At 41.0% G+C, this 16,528-nt stretch overlaps 1 protein-coding gene across 3 annotated transcripts in view; it reads right to left on the bottom strand.

The window, feature by feature from the left end:
* SLC35F2 (solute carrier family 35 member F2) overlaps positions 1-16,528 on the bottom strand; it is a 75,230-nt gene that overhangs the window by 6,490 nt on the left and 52,212 nt on the right. For 2 of the 3 annotated variants that reach the window (XM_030200260.1, XM_030200259.1), the window contains exons 5-8: positions 13,055-13,211; positions 9,765-9,817; positions 5,897-6,051; positions 3,336-4,413 (exon numbers count right to left, since the gene is read on the bottom strand). In XM_030200260.1, coding sequence (XP_030056120.1) covers positions 4,207-4,413; positions 5,897-6,051; positions 9,765-9,817; positions 13,055-13,211 — 572 coding nt within the window. In that variant the 3' untranslated portion in view covers positions 3,336-4,206. Of the gene's footprint in view, positions 1-3,335; positions 4,414-5,896; positions 6,052-9,764; positions 9,818-13,054; positions 13,212-16,528 lie in introns of those variants that run through there. The other variant, XR_003941882.1, reaches the window with a different exon arrangement.

Consider the following 16,528-nt stretch of genomic DNA (forward strand, 5'->3'; position numbering starts at 1 on the left):
GAGACTGGGGAGCATGCTTGCGCTACGGGCGGGAAGACTGTCACACATGCGCGGTTCCCGCATGTGCACGCAAGATCTAGCAAACTTTGTTGCTAGGAAGATCTTCCGATCCTGGGGCTGCCGTCGGACGTCACCCAATCTTGAGAAAAAGCAGCCTGCTTGTCCTCGAAGAAATGTGGGGTACAAATGCAACAAATAAATAAATAAATAAAGAGCAGTTTCTGTACTATGGCCTTTCCTAAAAACCTGTTTGGTTAGAATGCAGAGTATCAGTTTTATCTAGGATCTCCTCTAGCTTCCTTGGGGCACCCTGAACTGCAGAGGCTGTTTGGGCAAAATTTATATGGGAGAAAAGTAGCAGAGCTGGTGCATATTATTCTCCTCTCTCACGCATACCCATATTCGGCATATTGCCCCACTTACTTCTACCTACCTAATCATTCACCTCATCTATGTCCACAAGCAGCAGAGCTTGGTTTCAGATCATCACACAGCACAGAAACGTTATTGGTATCATTAATGACAAATGCGAGGGATTTTTTTTTAATCAGAGCATAGATGCAGTCCTTCTTCAATTTAACAGATGCATTTGAAACCATAGTTCATGAGGTGCCCCTTTACAAATTGAGTTATTTAGGCATATCAGGTGATGGTTTAAGGAATTTTTATTAATAGATCTTATCAAGTTAAAATGAAAGACTCTTTGAGGCGTATTTTCAAAGCACCTAGTAACCTATGGAACTTTGTAAGTCTAAGTGCTTTGAAAATGAGCCTCTATGTCACCTATTTGGAACCCTTTATGTGGAGTTCCTCAGGGTTCTCCATGCTCCCCAATTTTATTTAACATGTATATGACATCTTTCGGAGGCAGTTTACAAAATCTGGATGTTATATACTACTTGTATGCAAATGACATGCTGGTACTTGTTCCACTTATCAAACTTTGTGATAAGACCCTTCCTAAATTAACCAATTGCATTGATGTATTAAAGCTGTTGAAAGTTCATCCAGGTTGCATGGTTTAAAACTGAACAAAGACAAGACCAAATTGTTATAGTTGAGTAATCCTTACAGAGTGGTCCCCTGGACATTAACTATAGGTTTGTCTTCACAAATTGACACTTTTTCTTCTGTTCTTTGAGTTATATTAGATACCAATCTAACTTCAAGTCGACAAGGTAATCAAATCAGTTTTCTTTTAGATTGCGACAGCTTCACATTATTAGATCTTTATTTTTGGAAGAGCACTATTCAGTATTAATTCAGTTATTTTCCTTTCCAGAAAATGTTAAAACTAAGATCTCATACTTTGCCTCTTATTTATTTACTGTAGAATTTTAAAAAGTTCTTTTGGTTTTCAGGCTGTTCAATGTTGGAATTCCCTTCCAAGAGAGCTTAAATGTTTGAAATCCTATGTCCTTTCTCGTCATGCTCTTAAAACCTTTTTATTTCAGAATTTTTAATGTTAATTTACCTGTATTTTATTTGTAATTCCCAGTCTATTTTACCGCCTCTTGTAGTATATTGATACTGTTTTGTAATCCACTTTGTACCTTAAGGGATTAAGCAGAATATAAATTCCAGATTAGACTAGATTAGATTATAACTCCACCAAACAGGCCTTGTGCCCTGATGTTACTGAAGAACAACTGCAGTTACACTGTCTCCAAGCCTGCAGACACCTCTTAACTCTGATGAACAAAACAGGCAAAATGGAGTGACCTTATGATTAGTGCATTGGGCTTTGATCCTGGTAACCTAGGTTTGATTCCTACTGCAGCTCCTTGCGACCTTGCAGAAGTCACTTAACCCTCCATTGCCCCAAGTACAAAAACTTAGATTGTGAGCCCTCTAGGGACAAAGTACCTGCATATATTATATACAGCGCTGCGTAAATCTAGTAGTACTATTGAAAATGATTAGTAATAGTTCTTGAGGTTAGTAGTATTCTAGGGTGCTGCCCTTTTATAGGTAGGATTGGTGCTATTTAAGACCTGGACATTCTGCACCCAGGAAGATGTTGACGGATATGTTCGTACAGAATGATGCAATATATTGGGATGTCATCAAAAGAGCGTGTACAGATGTTGTTTACTTGTTTGATATATGTTGGAAGTTTTGCATTTCTGAGGCAAGGAATGGTTTAAATGTGTCAAGTTATATTCTTATCTTGGCTGTATCCTGTGGCTTATTTACAAGTTGGATTGTTTTTTTAAGATGCACTGTGCAGCTTCTGTACTTCAATAAAAATATGTTAAAAAAAAAAAGACCTGGACATTAATTCTGCATTAAGACAGGTTTCTCTGTATAGTCTGAAATGTATTTTGTTGTTTGTAGGATTTGGTTACTGGAGATCTGTTTCTGTAATGTAAAGCATGTGAAGTAATCATAGAACATACATATATGTGGAAGTTTTTTCTTTTGAGATGGCAACCTTAGTGCAGGCAGTTGGTTATAGAGGGGCAGGGCAGTGAAGTGTGGCAAAGGACTTGGGATGGGGCATGGGGGCGAGACAAGGGAGGGGCATGGACCAGGGCAGGTGTTGAGTTTTTCTTCATCAGAAATTTGGCAACCCTAGCTATCGGTAAGTGGTCCTGTGTTAACTCCATGTTAGGCAGTTAGTGTGTGGTAAACACAGCACATTAACTGCCAAATGCCATCCGCGCCCACAGTCTGCCTATTGCCACATCCCTTGACACAAAAAATACTTAGCATGCAGTATTCCATGTTCTAACCATGAAAATACTGCAAAGCCCCTTAACATAATTCTGCACAAGCAGTTGCCATGTGGCAAAACCAGGGCTGTGGAGTCGGAGTTGTGCAGTCAGAATCGTAGGCAATTTTGGGTGGAGTCGGTAAAAATGTACAAACTGACTCCAGCATAAAAATTAAAAAACATTATAATATATAGTAAACATATAATTTTATACTTATATATACACATCTTTGTCCTGGATCTAAAATGATATTAACCAGTTCTTTAGATCCAGAACAAAAAATTTAAACACTAATTTCAGTAGGACCAGGAGTTAGAATCAGGCAGTAGAAAAATAAAGGAGTTGGAGTTGAAGGTTTGGTGTACTAACTCCACAGCCCTGACTAAAACACATGTTAAGTACTTAATGTGGTTTAGTAAAAGGGCCCCTTAGGTAACCTAAAGTTATATATTACAAGCATCCAAGTTATCATTATATGAATGACCACAGAAGAAAGTTCATGCAGCCCCACCTTCTGGCCACAAATTTAATTAATTCAAATGATCAAATTTAATTAATTCAAAAATAAAGAAAGAGACCAAACTTTCAGGGCATATTATATATTTAATCTTTAAAAAAAAAAAGTGCTGCAATATAATTGTGCTCAACTTTCAAATACAAAAAATGGTAACAACCAATGACATTCAATTGATGGAAGTTAACATGTTCTTTGTAAGAAAATAAAACAAAAAAAACCCAAGAAATGCTTCACAGATGACTATTTCATAAACGTCACTTCACAATACTGCAGCATAATTTAAAACAAATTAAACATCTTTTTGTGTTTAAAGGCTACCAAAACATATCCAGTTGATCAGAGTTTAAATTAGACGCCAATTCCTTTCAAAGCATGGCAAACAACACTAAAAATTTACTTTGAGAAAATAAGTTATTTCTTTTAAAAGAAAATAAAAACACATTTTGATATTTTAACCACTATAAAAAAAAGTGTAAAAAGGCATTTTAATGTGATTTTATAACAGTACAGTGTAGTCTTTATAAACATTAGTTCAGCTACTTAACACCCCCCCACCCCCACCCCCACCCACGTTTACTAAACTGCGCTAGCAGCTGCAGAGTGCTAGTGCTGACACAATGGGCTGTTTTGGCATTGCTGCGCAGCTTAGTAAACAGGGGAGAAAGATAGCAAAATATAGGAGCGTGAGAAGTACATGGCAGTGTAATATTCATTCCCTTACTTTTGCCTTCTTTTAATACTTAGAAAATGTATTTAAACAGTTCTACATATGTACAGTAAGGCTCTACCTTACAATGGATCTTCATTTGCCATGCAAATGTATTTTTTTAAAACAGTCTGTTTCACCATAGAAAAAAAGTCTGAAGTCTGTCTTGAAACAGAAGCAGCAAAGAAGTCCCCACTGACTTTTCAAACAACTGATGTGGAAAATTCAACTGTTAATCCTGTCTCCCTTGTTGGTGATTTTGTTTTCTACTTTACATCTGCCACACTTTCTTCTGGAATATACCTCAAGACTCTGGGTGTCTCCAAGTCATTCTCCTCGACCTTCAACCCAGAGTTATCAATCCCTGCGCTGTCTGACTGGGGCAAGATGTCAGCAGTGTAGGTTGGTGTGGAGCAGTACAGGATGAACCCTACCATGATGACTGTGAAGGACAGGATGTAGAGGACTGAAAACTGAAAGCAAGCAAACATTTCAAAACTTTTTTCAAACCAGGCAGGGTATATGTCGTACTGGTTCATTTACAAGGAGAATGTTCAAAATTAGCACACAAATTCAGTGGCTTTCCTAGAGGGGCTGACACCCGGGGCGGATCGCCGATGCACCCCGCCCCCCCCCGGGTGCACGGCACTGGGGGGGGGGGGGGGGGGGGGCGCACGCGCCTGTCCTTCCTTCGTTCCATGCTCCCTCTGCCCCGGAACAGGAAGTAACCTGTTCCGGGGCAGAGGGAGCATGGAACGAAGGAAGGACAGGCGCGCGCGCGCGGCTCTCCCCCCCCCCCCCCCCAGCGGCGTGCACCCGGGGCGGACCGCACCCCCCCCCCCCCCCCAGGAACGCCACTGCACAAATTGAAGATGATGTTCCTTTGACAAAAAACAACCACCACCCAAAAAACGGTGATGGAATTTATGAAGGAGGAGGATATAACAATGATCCCTAAACAGCAAAAGGATGGAAACTAAGAACTGATCACTTCAGCTTAATTTGCACTTTTTAGAAGCCACAGAAAGGATAATTCTATGATGAGGTGCCTATCTGGAGTCCATTCTGTAAAGGAATGTAAGCACCTTCTTTTCTTTATCAAATACACTAGCACAGCAGAGGAGATTACAGCATACATTTTAGGCATGACTATTGCACTAGCCATAGCGCTGGTGTACAATCTTCACCCCTAGAATGCTAAAAAACAAAAATACCCCAAAATTATAGTATTCTATAATTTGCACATGTAACTGTGTGCCCCACCCATGTTTACACCCACCTTCAAACTATGTGGTCCTTTTGCTATGTTGCAACAAAAAGTGGAAAAGAACCATTTAAAGGTGTGCTAAGGCCATTTTTTGCTGCAACTGGAAAATTTTTAATTTTTTCCATTAAGGTCACGTGCTAATGTTCAAAAAGAAACAGCAAAGGCGACAAAAGAGGCTAGAGATCTTTAAAGACAATTTCACAATGACAACTCCTTATGAAATTGTCATTAAAGATTTCCACTTTCGTTGCTTTTACTGTTCCTTTTTGACTGTTCACTGTGTGTGAGGTGTGGACTTATCTTATCATCTATGTCTTATATACCAATCATTATTCCAGAATGGATTCACAGCGGTTCACAATTTAAAACATTTTCAACAATAGAGACAGGTTATAAAAAACACACTCAAGAGCATTAATAATATTTCCAGAAATATGAACAGTCAAACTTATTGCCAAACTCATTGGTCTTAAGTATTTCTTGTGCACCCCAACAATCAGTTCTGTGGGAGAAGTGGAAGAGCAACCTAGTGTTTAGTGCAGTAGGTAGAGAATATGATTAACCATCTTAACCACTGTTCGTAGATATATGAGGATTTTTTTCTAAATCATATCTAGATTGAAGAGATTGCAGGCACTGTTTAAGACATCAGATCACCTAAACACCATGAACAAGGCATAGTAACTTACCTTATAGCCAAAGAGGAAAAGTCCAAACAACAGACTGTACAGATCTGCAGTCAGAATACCCAAATTGACTGAGGTAGCACTGGTGACTTTAATCACTATGGGCATAAGGTTATAAAGACCAAACATGCACAGGGCAAAGGCTACGAATAGCAATGCTGCAAAGGAAGAGCAGAAATGTAGAAGTGGTCACACAATTATAGCAAAGGCTGAAAAAAGTGACTGTCTAACAAATGAAAACTCTGCACCAACATTTACCTAGTGGGAGAGCAAGATGCCAAGACTTTCCTTGGGCTATTGCTTATTAAAAGTGCCATATTTAAAAACTGAGGGAGTCTTTTACAAAGCGGCGGTAAGCCCTACGCGGGCTTACCACTCGCTAATCTGGAACTACTGCCGGCTCAACATGGCTGCTGGCGGTAGTTCAAGTGCTCTAGAAATTTTTTTTGCTGTAGCGTAGCGCTAACCTGGCAGTAATCAGGCATCACTGCATGCTGCCCAGTTACCGCTGGGTTACCAAGGGAGCCCTTACCGCTACCTCAATGGGTGGTGGTAAGTGCTACCCACCGCATGGCCATGCGGTAAGAGTCATCTTACCGCGTGGCCATTTGGGGGGGGGGGGGGCATCTTACCCTCTACAGTAAAAAAGGCCCTGGCATGCAGGAAAAATGGCCCCCACCGCTACCGAAGGGTCCTTTTTCCCACACCTTAGTAAAAGGACCCCTGAGAGATTGGGTGTGTGTGTGGGGGTGCGGTTTTAAAAGGTTCACCAGGTTAATTTTGCAAGTTAGCTAGTTAAACCTGGACTTCTGACTCGTTAAATGTAACCAGTTAAATGCACAAGCCCCCAAATTCTATATATCACGCCTTACTTTCCATGCAGAAATTGAAGCGTATTCTATAACAATGCGTGTAACTTAGATTAGCTCAAGTTATCTGCAGCAGGGCCCAATTTATTCCTATAGGCCCTACTGCAGATAACTCAAGCTAACCTTTAGTAAAAGACCCCTTTAATTGGTTAACTAGTTAATCAGCGCTGTTAATTGGATGTTAAGCAATTATCAGCACTAACTGGCATTAAGATTTACGTGCACAACTCACTAAGTGTATTCAGTAATGTGGTGCGCTTAAATTCTAAGTGCATAGTTGAAAAGGAAGCATGGACATGGGCGGGGCGTAGGTGTTTCTAAAATCTATGTGCATTATTATAGAATACGCCCCCCTCTCCCTCGGATTCTATATAGTGCACTTAGATTTAGGCACCAAAATTGGCGTGGATTCTATATCACCGCATGTAATTTAATTGGCTTAACAAGTTGAGTGCTGATAACAGCACTTAACAAGCAATAATAAGCACTAATTGGCACTGATTAGAATTTAGGCGCACAACTCAGTAAGAGTATTCTGTAACGATGTGAACTGAACTTCTAACACGTGGAGGCAAAAGCAGCATGGTTATGGGCGGGGAAATGGGCATTTTATGGGCATTCCAACATGTAGGTGCCTAGTTATAGAATATGGGCCAGCGCATCTAAATCTAAGTGATTAAATTTACATCAGGTTTTCGTTGGCGTAAATGGATGCGCACAGATATCGGTGCTGGAATATCAACCAAGCATATTCTATCATCGGCACCTAAAACTAGGTGCCGATTTTAGAATACACTTAGTCGGCACTGATTTCAGCGCTGATTTTTTTTTAAGACGCCATATATATAGAATCTCCTCCCCTGCGCCTAATTTTGGCATCGGGATTTACACCAAGTAAAACATGGCCTAAATAGATGCAACCAAATTTGGTCACGTGGAGACAGCGTAATTCTACATACCGTGCAGAAATTTAAGCCTATTCTATAAAATTTAGGTGTACTATAAAAATACGCCTAGGCTTATTTTTTGTCCATGTGGATTTTGCAGGCGCCATACATAGAATTCTAGCCCAAGGCACATAAATTTAACCAATTAAAACACAGTCAGCACTGGAGGTGCTCCTAGGCTGGGATGATGACTTTTAGCCAGTGAATGGCAATATTCAGCACAAATGGGAGAATTTTATAACAGTCCACATGGGTGAAAAGTATCCACAGCAGATCCTAAACAGAGATAGCTTATATAATGGTAAGTCTATATAAATCATAGCAAACAAAGGGGTCTTTTTTTACTAAGGTGCGATAACAGATTTCGTGCATGCTAAAGATTAGCGTGCTCTAAATGATAAGTCACCCATTATATTCCTATGGGCATCTTATTAAGCACGCGTTAAATCTCTCAGTGCACCACAGTAAAAGAACCCTAAAATCTATGCAATGAAGGGCATCAGAAATAATGGGGCCCTTTTACAAACATGTAGCAGGCTCTACGCGTGTGCAGCGCACACCAAAATGAGACTATCGCAAGGCTAGCACGCCCCCCCTTGCGGTAATTTTGAATTTGGCGCGTGCCCATACCGCTGGGACAAATTAAAAATTTTTTTTTATTTCCTATCGTGCAAAGCGTTTCTGGCTTTAATTGGCAGTTGGCACGCGCTGACCGATCACTGCGCATGTAGTGCGGGAGCCTTTACCACTAGACCAATGGGTAGCGTTAAGGGCTCAGGCCATAAATAGCTGCATGCTGGTTTCAATTTTACCGGAGGCCCTTTTCCCAGCCCACTGAAAAAAAGCCCTCTCCCAGTTGTGGTAAAAACTGGCCCGGTGTGCACCAAAAACACGTGCCCACACTACTGCAAGGTCACCTTTTGCTGCAGCTTAGTAAAAGGACCCCAATGTGCTTTACATAGGGTACAGGACTTTCTAGGGGAAACCCCACCATGAAGATGGTTCTGGGCAGCACTGTTTCATAAAGGAATATAATAATGATCGCCAATTTTTTGGTTTTCTATTTATTGTGCACATTACTATTCTTATACAGAGCTTATAATCTGCAAATACCAAAAAATAGTTCATTGCAGGTTACATAACCAAAGATGAACCATTTGTTCTCACAATCAATCAATCAAATCAATAAAACAGATATACACTAAGAAATCAATTTTCCATCAGGTACTACAAAATTTATGAGATAAAGTCTTAAACATCTTTCTAAAATCTAAACAATGTCTATTTTTTTTTTAATTTCTAATGCCAAAGCAGCTTGGTAAGAAAATGAAGACAGAAATTTTGTAGACTTAACCTTTTTCCCAGTAGGATAACCCAGAAGAACTTGCTTGCGCAATCGGTCAGATTTATAGTCTAATATTTCAGCCATATAAGAAGGAGCCTCACCATAAAGAATTTTAAAACCAACACCCCTAACTTAAAATGGACCCTGGCCTCTACTGGTAGCCAATGTAACTCCAATATAAAAGGATTCACTGAATCAAATCGACCTAATGACTAAAGGCTCCTTTTACTAAGCGGAGGTAATCCCAACACGGGCTTACCGCTCGCTATACAGGAAGTACCGCCGGGCTCAGCATCCTGGTCAACAGAATTGATTCATGTTTTCTTAGATTTTCCTCTGAGCCTTTGTCTCTCTACCTACTGTTTCTGTTGGGGGTAAATGTATTCATTTATTTGAATAACAAGGCGTCACATGATCTGAAAGAACTTACAACCTTCACTGAGAACTAAGCTGCTTTGAAACAATTGCCGATAGGCAGAAAGATTGCGGCCCATAGGAATGGACCTCATTTAAGGGACAAACTCAATGACTTTTTCTAACTGGTAGCTATATATTATACAAAACAAACTGGTAGCTAAATGCAATACAAAACATCTATCAGCAAGGCTGAGAAAGGTGTGATATAAGAGAATGCACCCATGAAGTGTGAATCGCTCTGTACATTACATGAAATCTCACTACTCAGATTAGTAGCATGTTTTCATACATACCAATCTTCCAGTCCCAACGAATACTGGCTATATCGCTGTATTCCACAATGATTCTGAATGTGAATAAAGAAAATAAGCATGTTAGCAAAAATTGTGTAACTTTTTCTCATCCTTTATTATTTCTAAAACAAGGGAGTTAATAGATCACGAGCACAATAAGAGGGCAATTTTATAACAGGTCACCTAGGTGCAGTGATGTATTTATTCGAGTTGTGTCTGTTGCATATGCACCCCCTGACAGACCCAGTACCCTAACTCCCTTAAAATCATCTCTGCTGCAGTCTTCACCCGGGCAGCAGCACTCATAGGTTGCCTGTGGCCAACACCAGGACTTCCTCTCTGAACTGCCCTGCCCCTTCTGACACAACTTCCTATTTTGTGAAAGGTGGGACAGTTCAGAGAGAAAGTACTTGTGCAGGCCGCAGACAGCCTATGAGTACCACTGCCCAGGTGAAGACTGCAGCAAGATGATTTTAGGGGGTGGGGCACTGCCTAGGTGAGCAGTCACACTGGATATTTATTTTGGTGCTATTTATAAAAAGACACATAGGTGGTGATGTCTTTATAAAATACAAACACAAATCCTGCAGACATTGCAGGTAACATGAACCCATGTACACTTATACCTGCTTGTATAAATCATGACTCCACCTTCTCTTCACCCAAAATCATGAATCTGCCTGTCCTTCACCCCCCCCCCCAAAAAAAAAAAATACTTACCCATATTACATAAAAATCTCCAGGCTGAATCTATTTCCCAAATTAAATTTTTTTTTTAACTATTTCTTTCAGAGAAGGAGAGGGGGAGGGAATTTAGAAATTATAGTTGACTGAGTGGGTTGGGGGTTTGGGATTCTACAAGGGTTCAGCACGGGAGCTAACTGTAGGCGCGTTAAAAACGCTAACGTGCCTTATTAAATAGGGCTCTTAGATTGTGAGCCCTCCAGGGACAGGGAAATACCCAGTGTACCTGAATGTAACTCAGCTTGAGCTACTACTGGAAAAGGTGTGAGCAAAATCCAAATTAATTAACTAATTATCATGGTGGGGTCATATAGCAGCTGTTAAGATGAACGGGCTTCCATGGCTACTGTTTTTATTTTAAACTTTACCAATGAATGTTCTGCGGACTGACTTAAAACTTTCTGTATTCTATTTACAATAAAAATCTATTGTTACCAAAAAAAAGGCATGCTTTCAATGTGCCTACTTTCTATGCATGTTTAGCCCCATGACATTTTTAATAGCCATTTTCTATGTGCAAAACATGCTTTACCAAATTATCTCCTGCGTGCATCAACTGTGTTTTTTCTTTTGTATATGTGAGAAAAGGTTATTTTATTTTTACTGCACTTTTATATAAAGGCTTTGTGTTAGACACGAATTTGCACTTCAGCAGACTCTGGTCAAAAATTATACTTTCTGCGCACTGAAAAATATTTTAAAATTTACCTGGGATAAGCACTATTACTAACCTTAATATCAATACAGCATTTACTAGCAAGTTTCTATTGTTAAAATTCTTTAAAAAATTTCTGCTGCATTTATCCTTCTAGAAGTAATATGTTTTAGTTCTCACATATTACCTCACACGGAATGCAGTGCGTGATACTATCAGAGCTAATAGGGACCAATCGACAGAGGCAGGAAGCACCTTATTTGATTAACTGATTAATTGCGGTCACGTACAAGCCAACTCCTGGCGACCCTATAACTACTACTACTAATAATAATCATTTACATGTTATATACAGGTACTTTCTCTGTCCTTAGGGGGCTCACAATCTAAGGGCCCCTTTTACTAAGTCGCGTAGGCGCCTATGCGCGCCCAACCTGCGCCAAAATGAACTTACTGCCCGACTACTGCATGGCTCTTGCGTTAATTTCATTTTTAGCATGAGTCCGATACGCACGTCTGAAAAAATATTTTTTATTTTCTGATGCGCATGGCGGACGCGCACCAAGTGGCATCTGACACACATAGGTCATTACCGCCAGGTCTATGGCTGGCAGTAAGGTCTGAGATCCAAAATGGACGAGCTGCAATTTTGATTTTGCCGCACGTCCCATTTTCGGGGGGGGGGGGGGGGGGGGGGGAGGGGGAAGAGGCCTTTTTTACAGGTGCACTGAAAAATTATTCTGTGCGCACCCAAAACCTGCACCTACACTACCACAAGTCATTTTTCAGCGCGCCTTTGTAAAAGGACCCCTAAGTTTTTTGTGCCTGGGGCAATGGAGGGTTATGTGATTTACCCAAGGTCACAAGGAGCTGCAGTGGGAACCGAACACAGGTTGACAGGATCAAAGCCCACTGCACTAACCATTAGGCTACTCCTCCACAATTGACTTCTCCAGAATATCCTGTGTGAAAGCATTTTAATGGAGCATTCATAGTAGATGACGGCAGAAAAAGACCTGCACGGTCCATCCAGTCTACCCAACAAGATAAACTCATTTGTGCTACTTTTGTGTATACCTTACCTTGATTTGTATCTGTCATTTTCAGGGCACAGACCGTAGAAGTCTGCCCAGCACTAGCCCCGCCTCCCACCATCACTGATCTGATTGTGTCAATTCATCTTATTGCTGCTCTTGCACGCCCTCTTTTACCTTCAAACTTATGTACTGAAATTGCTTTTTCTAGGGACTCTGACCATTGCATAATATGGCCAAAATATGATAGTTTCGGTCTAGCCATGTGAGATTCTAGTGAGAAATCGGATTTTATTTGATAAAGGACTCATCTGTTTGATGACCAGAGTCCAATTCCTCAAAGGCTCATGCCTCAATAAAGTGGTTAGTCTATTGGTTAGTCAACTGCCTCTGTCAATTATATTACAGGAGACTAACATGTGGAGGAGTGGCCTAGTGGTTAGGGTGGTGGACTTTGGTCCTGGGGAACTGAGTTCGATTCCCACTTCAGGCACAGGCAGCTCCTTGTGACTCTGGGCAAGTCATTTAACCCTCCATTGCCCCATGAAAGCCGCATTGAGCCTGCCATGAGTGGGAAAGCGCGGGGTACAAATGTAACAAAAATAAAATAAACATGGTTAGTTCTTTTAAAATATGGACCTATGGGATCCAACAAGGCTGAGATAATTTGTGACCCTCTGGCTAAATGTGGCAGAGTCCAGAGATTTAATAAAATGCAAGGCACCCTTCCTTATGGATTTTACAATACAATAAATGGCTGGTTGCTGTTCATACTGTTGAGATGCTGCAGAGTACACGAAGCCTAGTCCCACAAACGTCTGGAGGCGTGAAAGGAAGTAACAATGTGCGATACTTACAGCTGGAGACCACTGATGAAGGTCCCAAACAGGCCCACCATCCCCAGGAATTCTTCTCTGCTCAGATTTTTCACAATGTACTCCTCACAAACATTGGAAATTGCATACAGGAAAGCACCCACCAGAACCAAGATATCTCCAAACAGCATGTTGCTTCCTGGATAGAAATAGATTACAGAGACATTATCTTTATTTGCAAAAAAAAAAAAAAATTGTATATCTTACTTTACCCTTTCTTGCTTCAGGTACAAACTAGGGGATCTAGTTACTAAGCTGTGTTATGGTAATAATGTGCATTATCAACCAATTAATGTGTATTAATGGGCAATGACATGTAGTTTGCCAATAACATGGCTCAATGCAAACGTTTTCTCTCCAACATGCATTAGATATTAATGAGCTGCAAAACATACAAAACAACTCATTATTATGCAAATAACTTCACAAGCTGTATTACTCCAAGAAAGTTAACATCTCCAGAGAAGATGTTTACTTCCCCTCTGGGCATATTAGCCCACTAATGTGCAAATAGATGCTCCTAGGGGCTAGCATAAAGGGGCCGGTAAAAGTTAAAAAGTAGTCCTCCACCCCAATCCTTTTTTTTTTTTTAAAGCTAAGAGAACCCCCTTGGACCTCTCTAACCCCAAGACTGCTGTCCAAATTAAGGGAACCCACACACACACCGCTGATCCCTTTTTTGGGTTTTTTTTTCCAACCCAATTTGGAAGAAATTTTACATAAAGTGTAGAGATGTCTGTCTATCTGGGGGAGGAAATAACACTCCGGAAATTTAATGGAATGAGATCAAATCTGACATGTGGGAAAAACTGATGGAACGATACATCAAATTCGACAATGGGCAATATTGGACTGTGGGTTCCAGATAAATAAGCCCCTCAAAAAATGTCTCAGTGCATTTCTATGAGAGACGCTGTTCTAGCTTCTACAGCATAGAAACTTAGATACAATGAAATACAGAAAGTAGGGAATTGCTCCTTTCAAACTGCCTATGCCCCCCATACATCTACCTCATAACCCTTAATTATCCAACTCCCCAAAACTACCCCATCATTTCAATTAAATAGGTGGGGAAATTATCCCAACTGCCAACTCTCAAAGCTACACCACCCCCAAATGTCCCCAGTCCCAAAACTACTTGCATAACTACTCTCTCAACTATCCTGTCCTCCAAAACTATTCTCAACTACCCTCCATCAACGCCAGCCCCCAAAACCAATTCAACCTCCCCTACTCTCTAAAACTACTCCATCCCCATCAACTACTTCATCCCTCAAAACTATTCCCCAGAAGTACCCCATCATCCTCAACTATCCCCACCCCCAAAACTACCCCTTCACATCACCCACTCATATACCCCACCTCTCAAAACTACTCCAACTACCCCACCCTCAAATACATCTATTGCTCCAAACCTACTCCCAAAGTTTCCTCATACTCCATCAGCACCCCCTGTTTTGGTGGCTAGGGTCGAAGAGACACTAGAGTGCAGAAGGGAACATAATCCTCCCTTGGTAGAGGCAACATTTCCCTTTTTTCTCTCCCCATACTCTGCGACCAACATCTTTATCCCCCCTCAATCATCTCCTCTTTTTCCCCCTTCCCACATGTGGGCAAGACATGAGGGGATGCACCAACAAACTGGTATATACTTATGCATGGTGCCCTATGTGGCTGCATTCATTCTGCAGCTCCTCAGTATCTCTCCACTCTGATCTCTTTCTACACCCCTCCTAAGAAACTCCATTAATCAGGTAAGTCTCTCCTATCTATACCCTTCTCCTCCACTGTCAGCTCCAGACTCCATTCCTTTTCTCTTGCTGCACCTTATGCCTGGAATAGACTTCTTGAGTTGGTATGTCAAGCTCCGTCTCTGGTCGTATTCAAATGTAGGCGAAAAGCCCACCTTTTTGAGGCTGCTTTTAACTGTCCATCTCTATTCATTTGTTCAATACCCATGTCTGTTTTATAGGGCTGTTCATTTAATGCATATTAACACGAATAATTGCATTAAAGGTTTTGACTTGCGCTAATAGTTTAAACTCGATTAATCGCATCATGCTGCTCTCTCTTACCGCTGCCCCCTCCCTCCCCAGTGCTCCTACAGTTTGTTCTCTCCTACCCGTCACCGTACACTGGCAGCCTTTTCTCTCTAGCCACCCCGCTCTTTGGCATCCCATCCCGCCCGCCACCCTCTGAACTTGCCTTGTACACATAGCAGCATTAAGCACACGCTACTCCACTCCTCTCTGTAACCGGAGCCCACCCTCTCTAGCGTCCTGCCTTCTCTGATGAAACTTCCTGTTTCCTGCTGTAGGAGTCAGATGCTACAGAGAAGAGAGAAGACAGTGCCCACGGGGTGGGAGGAGAGACAGAAGGAGAGAGGAGATGGTGCCCATGGGTGAAGGGGAAGGGAAGAGAAGGGATAGAAACAAGACAGATATAAGGAGGAAGAAAAATGGTAGACAGTTGAATGTGAAAGATGTTATAGGGGAAGATGTGAAGAAGAGAGGAGAGAAAAGAAATAGTGAGGAGGCCCTGAAAGTACAATTCAGAGCACAGTGGAAGAGAACCAGTTCAGTAACTGAAGCACAATATGTCAGTTTTGAGAATTGACATCTGCAGTCCATATTTTGCACTATACAGGCGAAAATATGAGGGGAACACTTTACGCGATTAATCGTGCGATTAAAATTTACTTGATCCTGCGGTTAAACCTTTTAGTCAGTGAACAGCCCTACTGTTTTAATCATTCCCACAATAACTCCTCAATCCTTTATTTGTCCTGTTTGTCTGCCTTGAATAGATTGCAAGCTCTGTTGACTCTTGACTGTCTCATACGTGTTTTATGTACAGCGCTGCATACGTCTAGTAGCACTATAAAAATAATAAGTAGGAGAAGGAAAAAGAGTGAGAGAAAATTGTGAGATAAAAAAGGTAAATAGTTAGATGAGAGGTTAAGGACAAGATAAATATGTGAGGAGGAGAGTGAGATTGAGAGGTAAGAAATAAAGTGGAAGAGCTGGAAGAATAAGAGGTGAGGGGTTGATAAAGGTGAACAACGTGGAAAAGAGGAGAAATTAAATGGAAAGTGGAGATTGGGAGAGAGAGGGGAAAATGTACAGCTAAGAGATAGCAAGAAATAGGAGTCAGTGGATTGTACTGAGCTGTGAAGGAAACTATTGGAGTAGAAGTGCTTCATCCTGTGTTGCAGACATCAGATGGTTAAACCTATGTGAGAGAAGGCCTAAGTGATACATTAGAGGACAGTGGAAAATGGAATTCATTCTGAGCGAAGAAAGGTGACTATTGGAGTAGCTCATGGATCTGTCCTGGGAACAGTTCTGTTCAAGATATTGGAAAGTGCTTATAAGGAAAAGTAGAAGAAATTAAAATGGTAACAAAATTAAAAGAAGTTAAGCATAGAGGATCCCTAGTGGCCAAGTGAGAGGAAAC

The sequence above is a fragment of the Microcaecilia unicolor genome, chromosome 4, assembly GCF_901765095.1.
Source record: "Microcaecilia unicolor chromosome 4, aMicUni1.1, whole genome shotgun sequence".
Classification (NCBI taxonomy): Eukaryota; Metazoa; Chordata; class Amphibia; order Gymnophiona; family Siphonopidae; genus Microcaecilia; species Microcaecilia unicolor.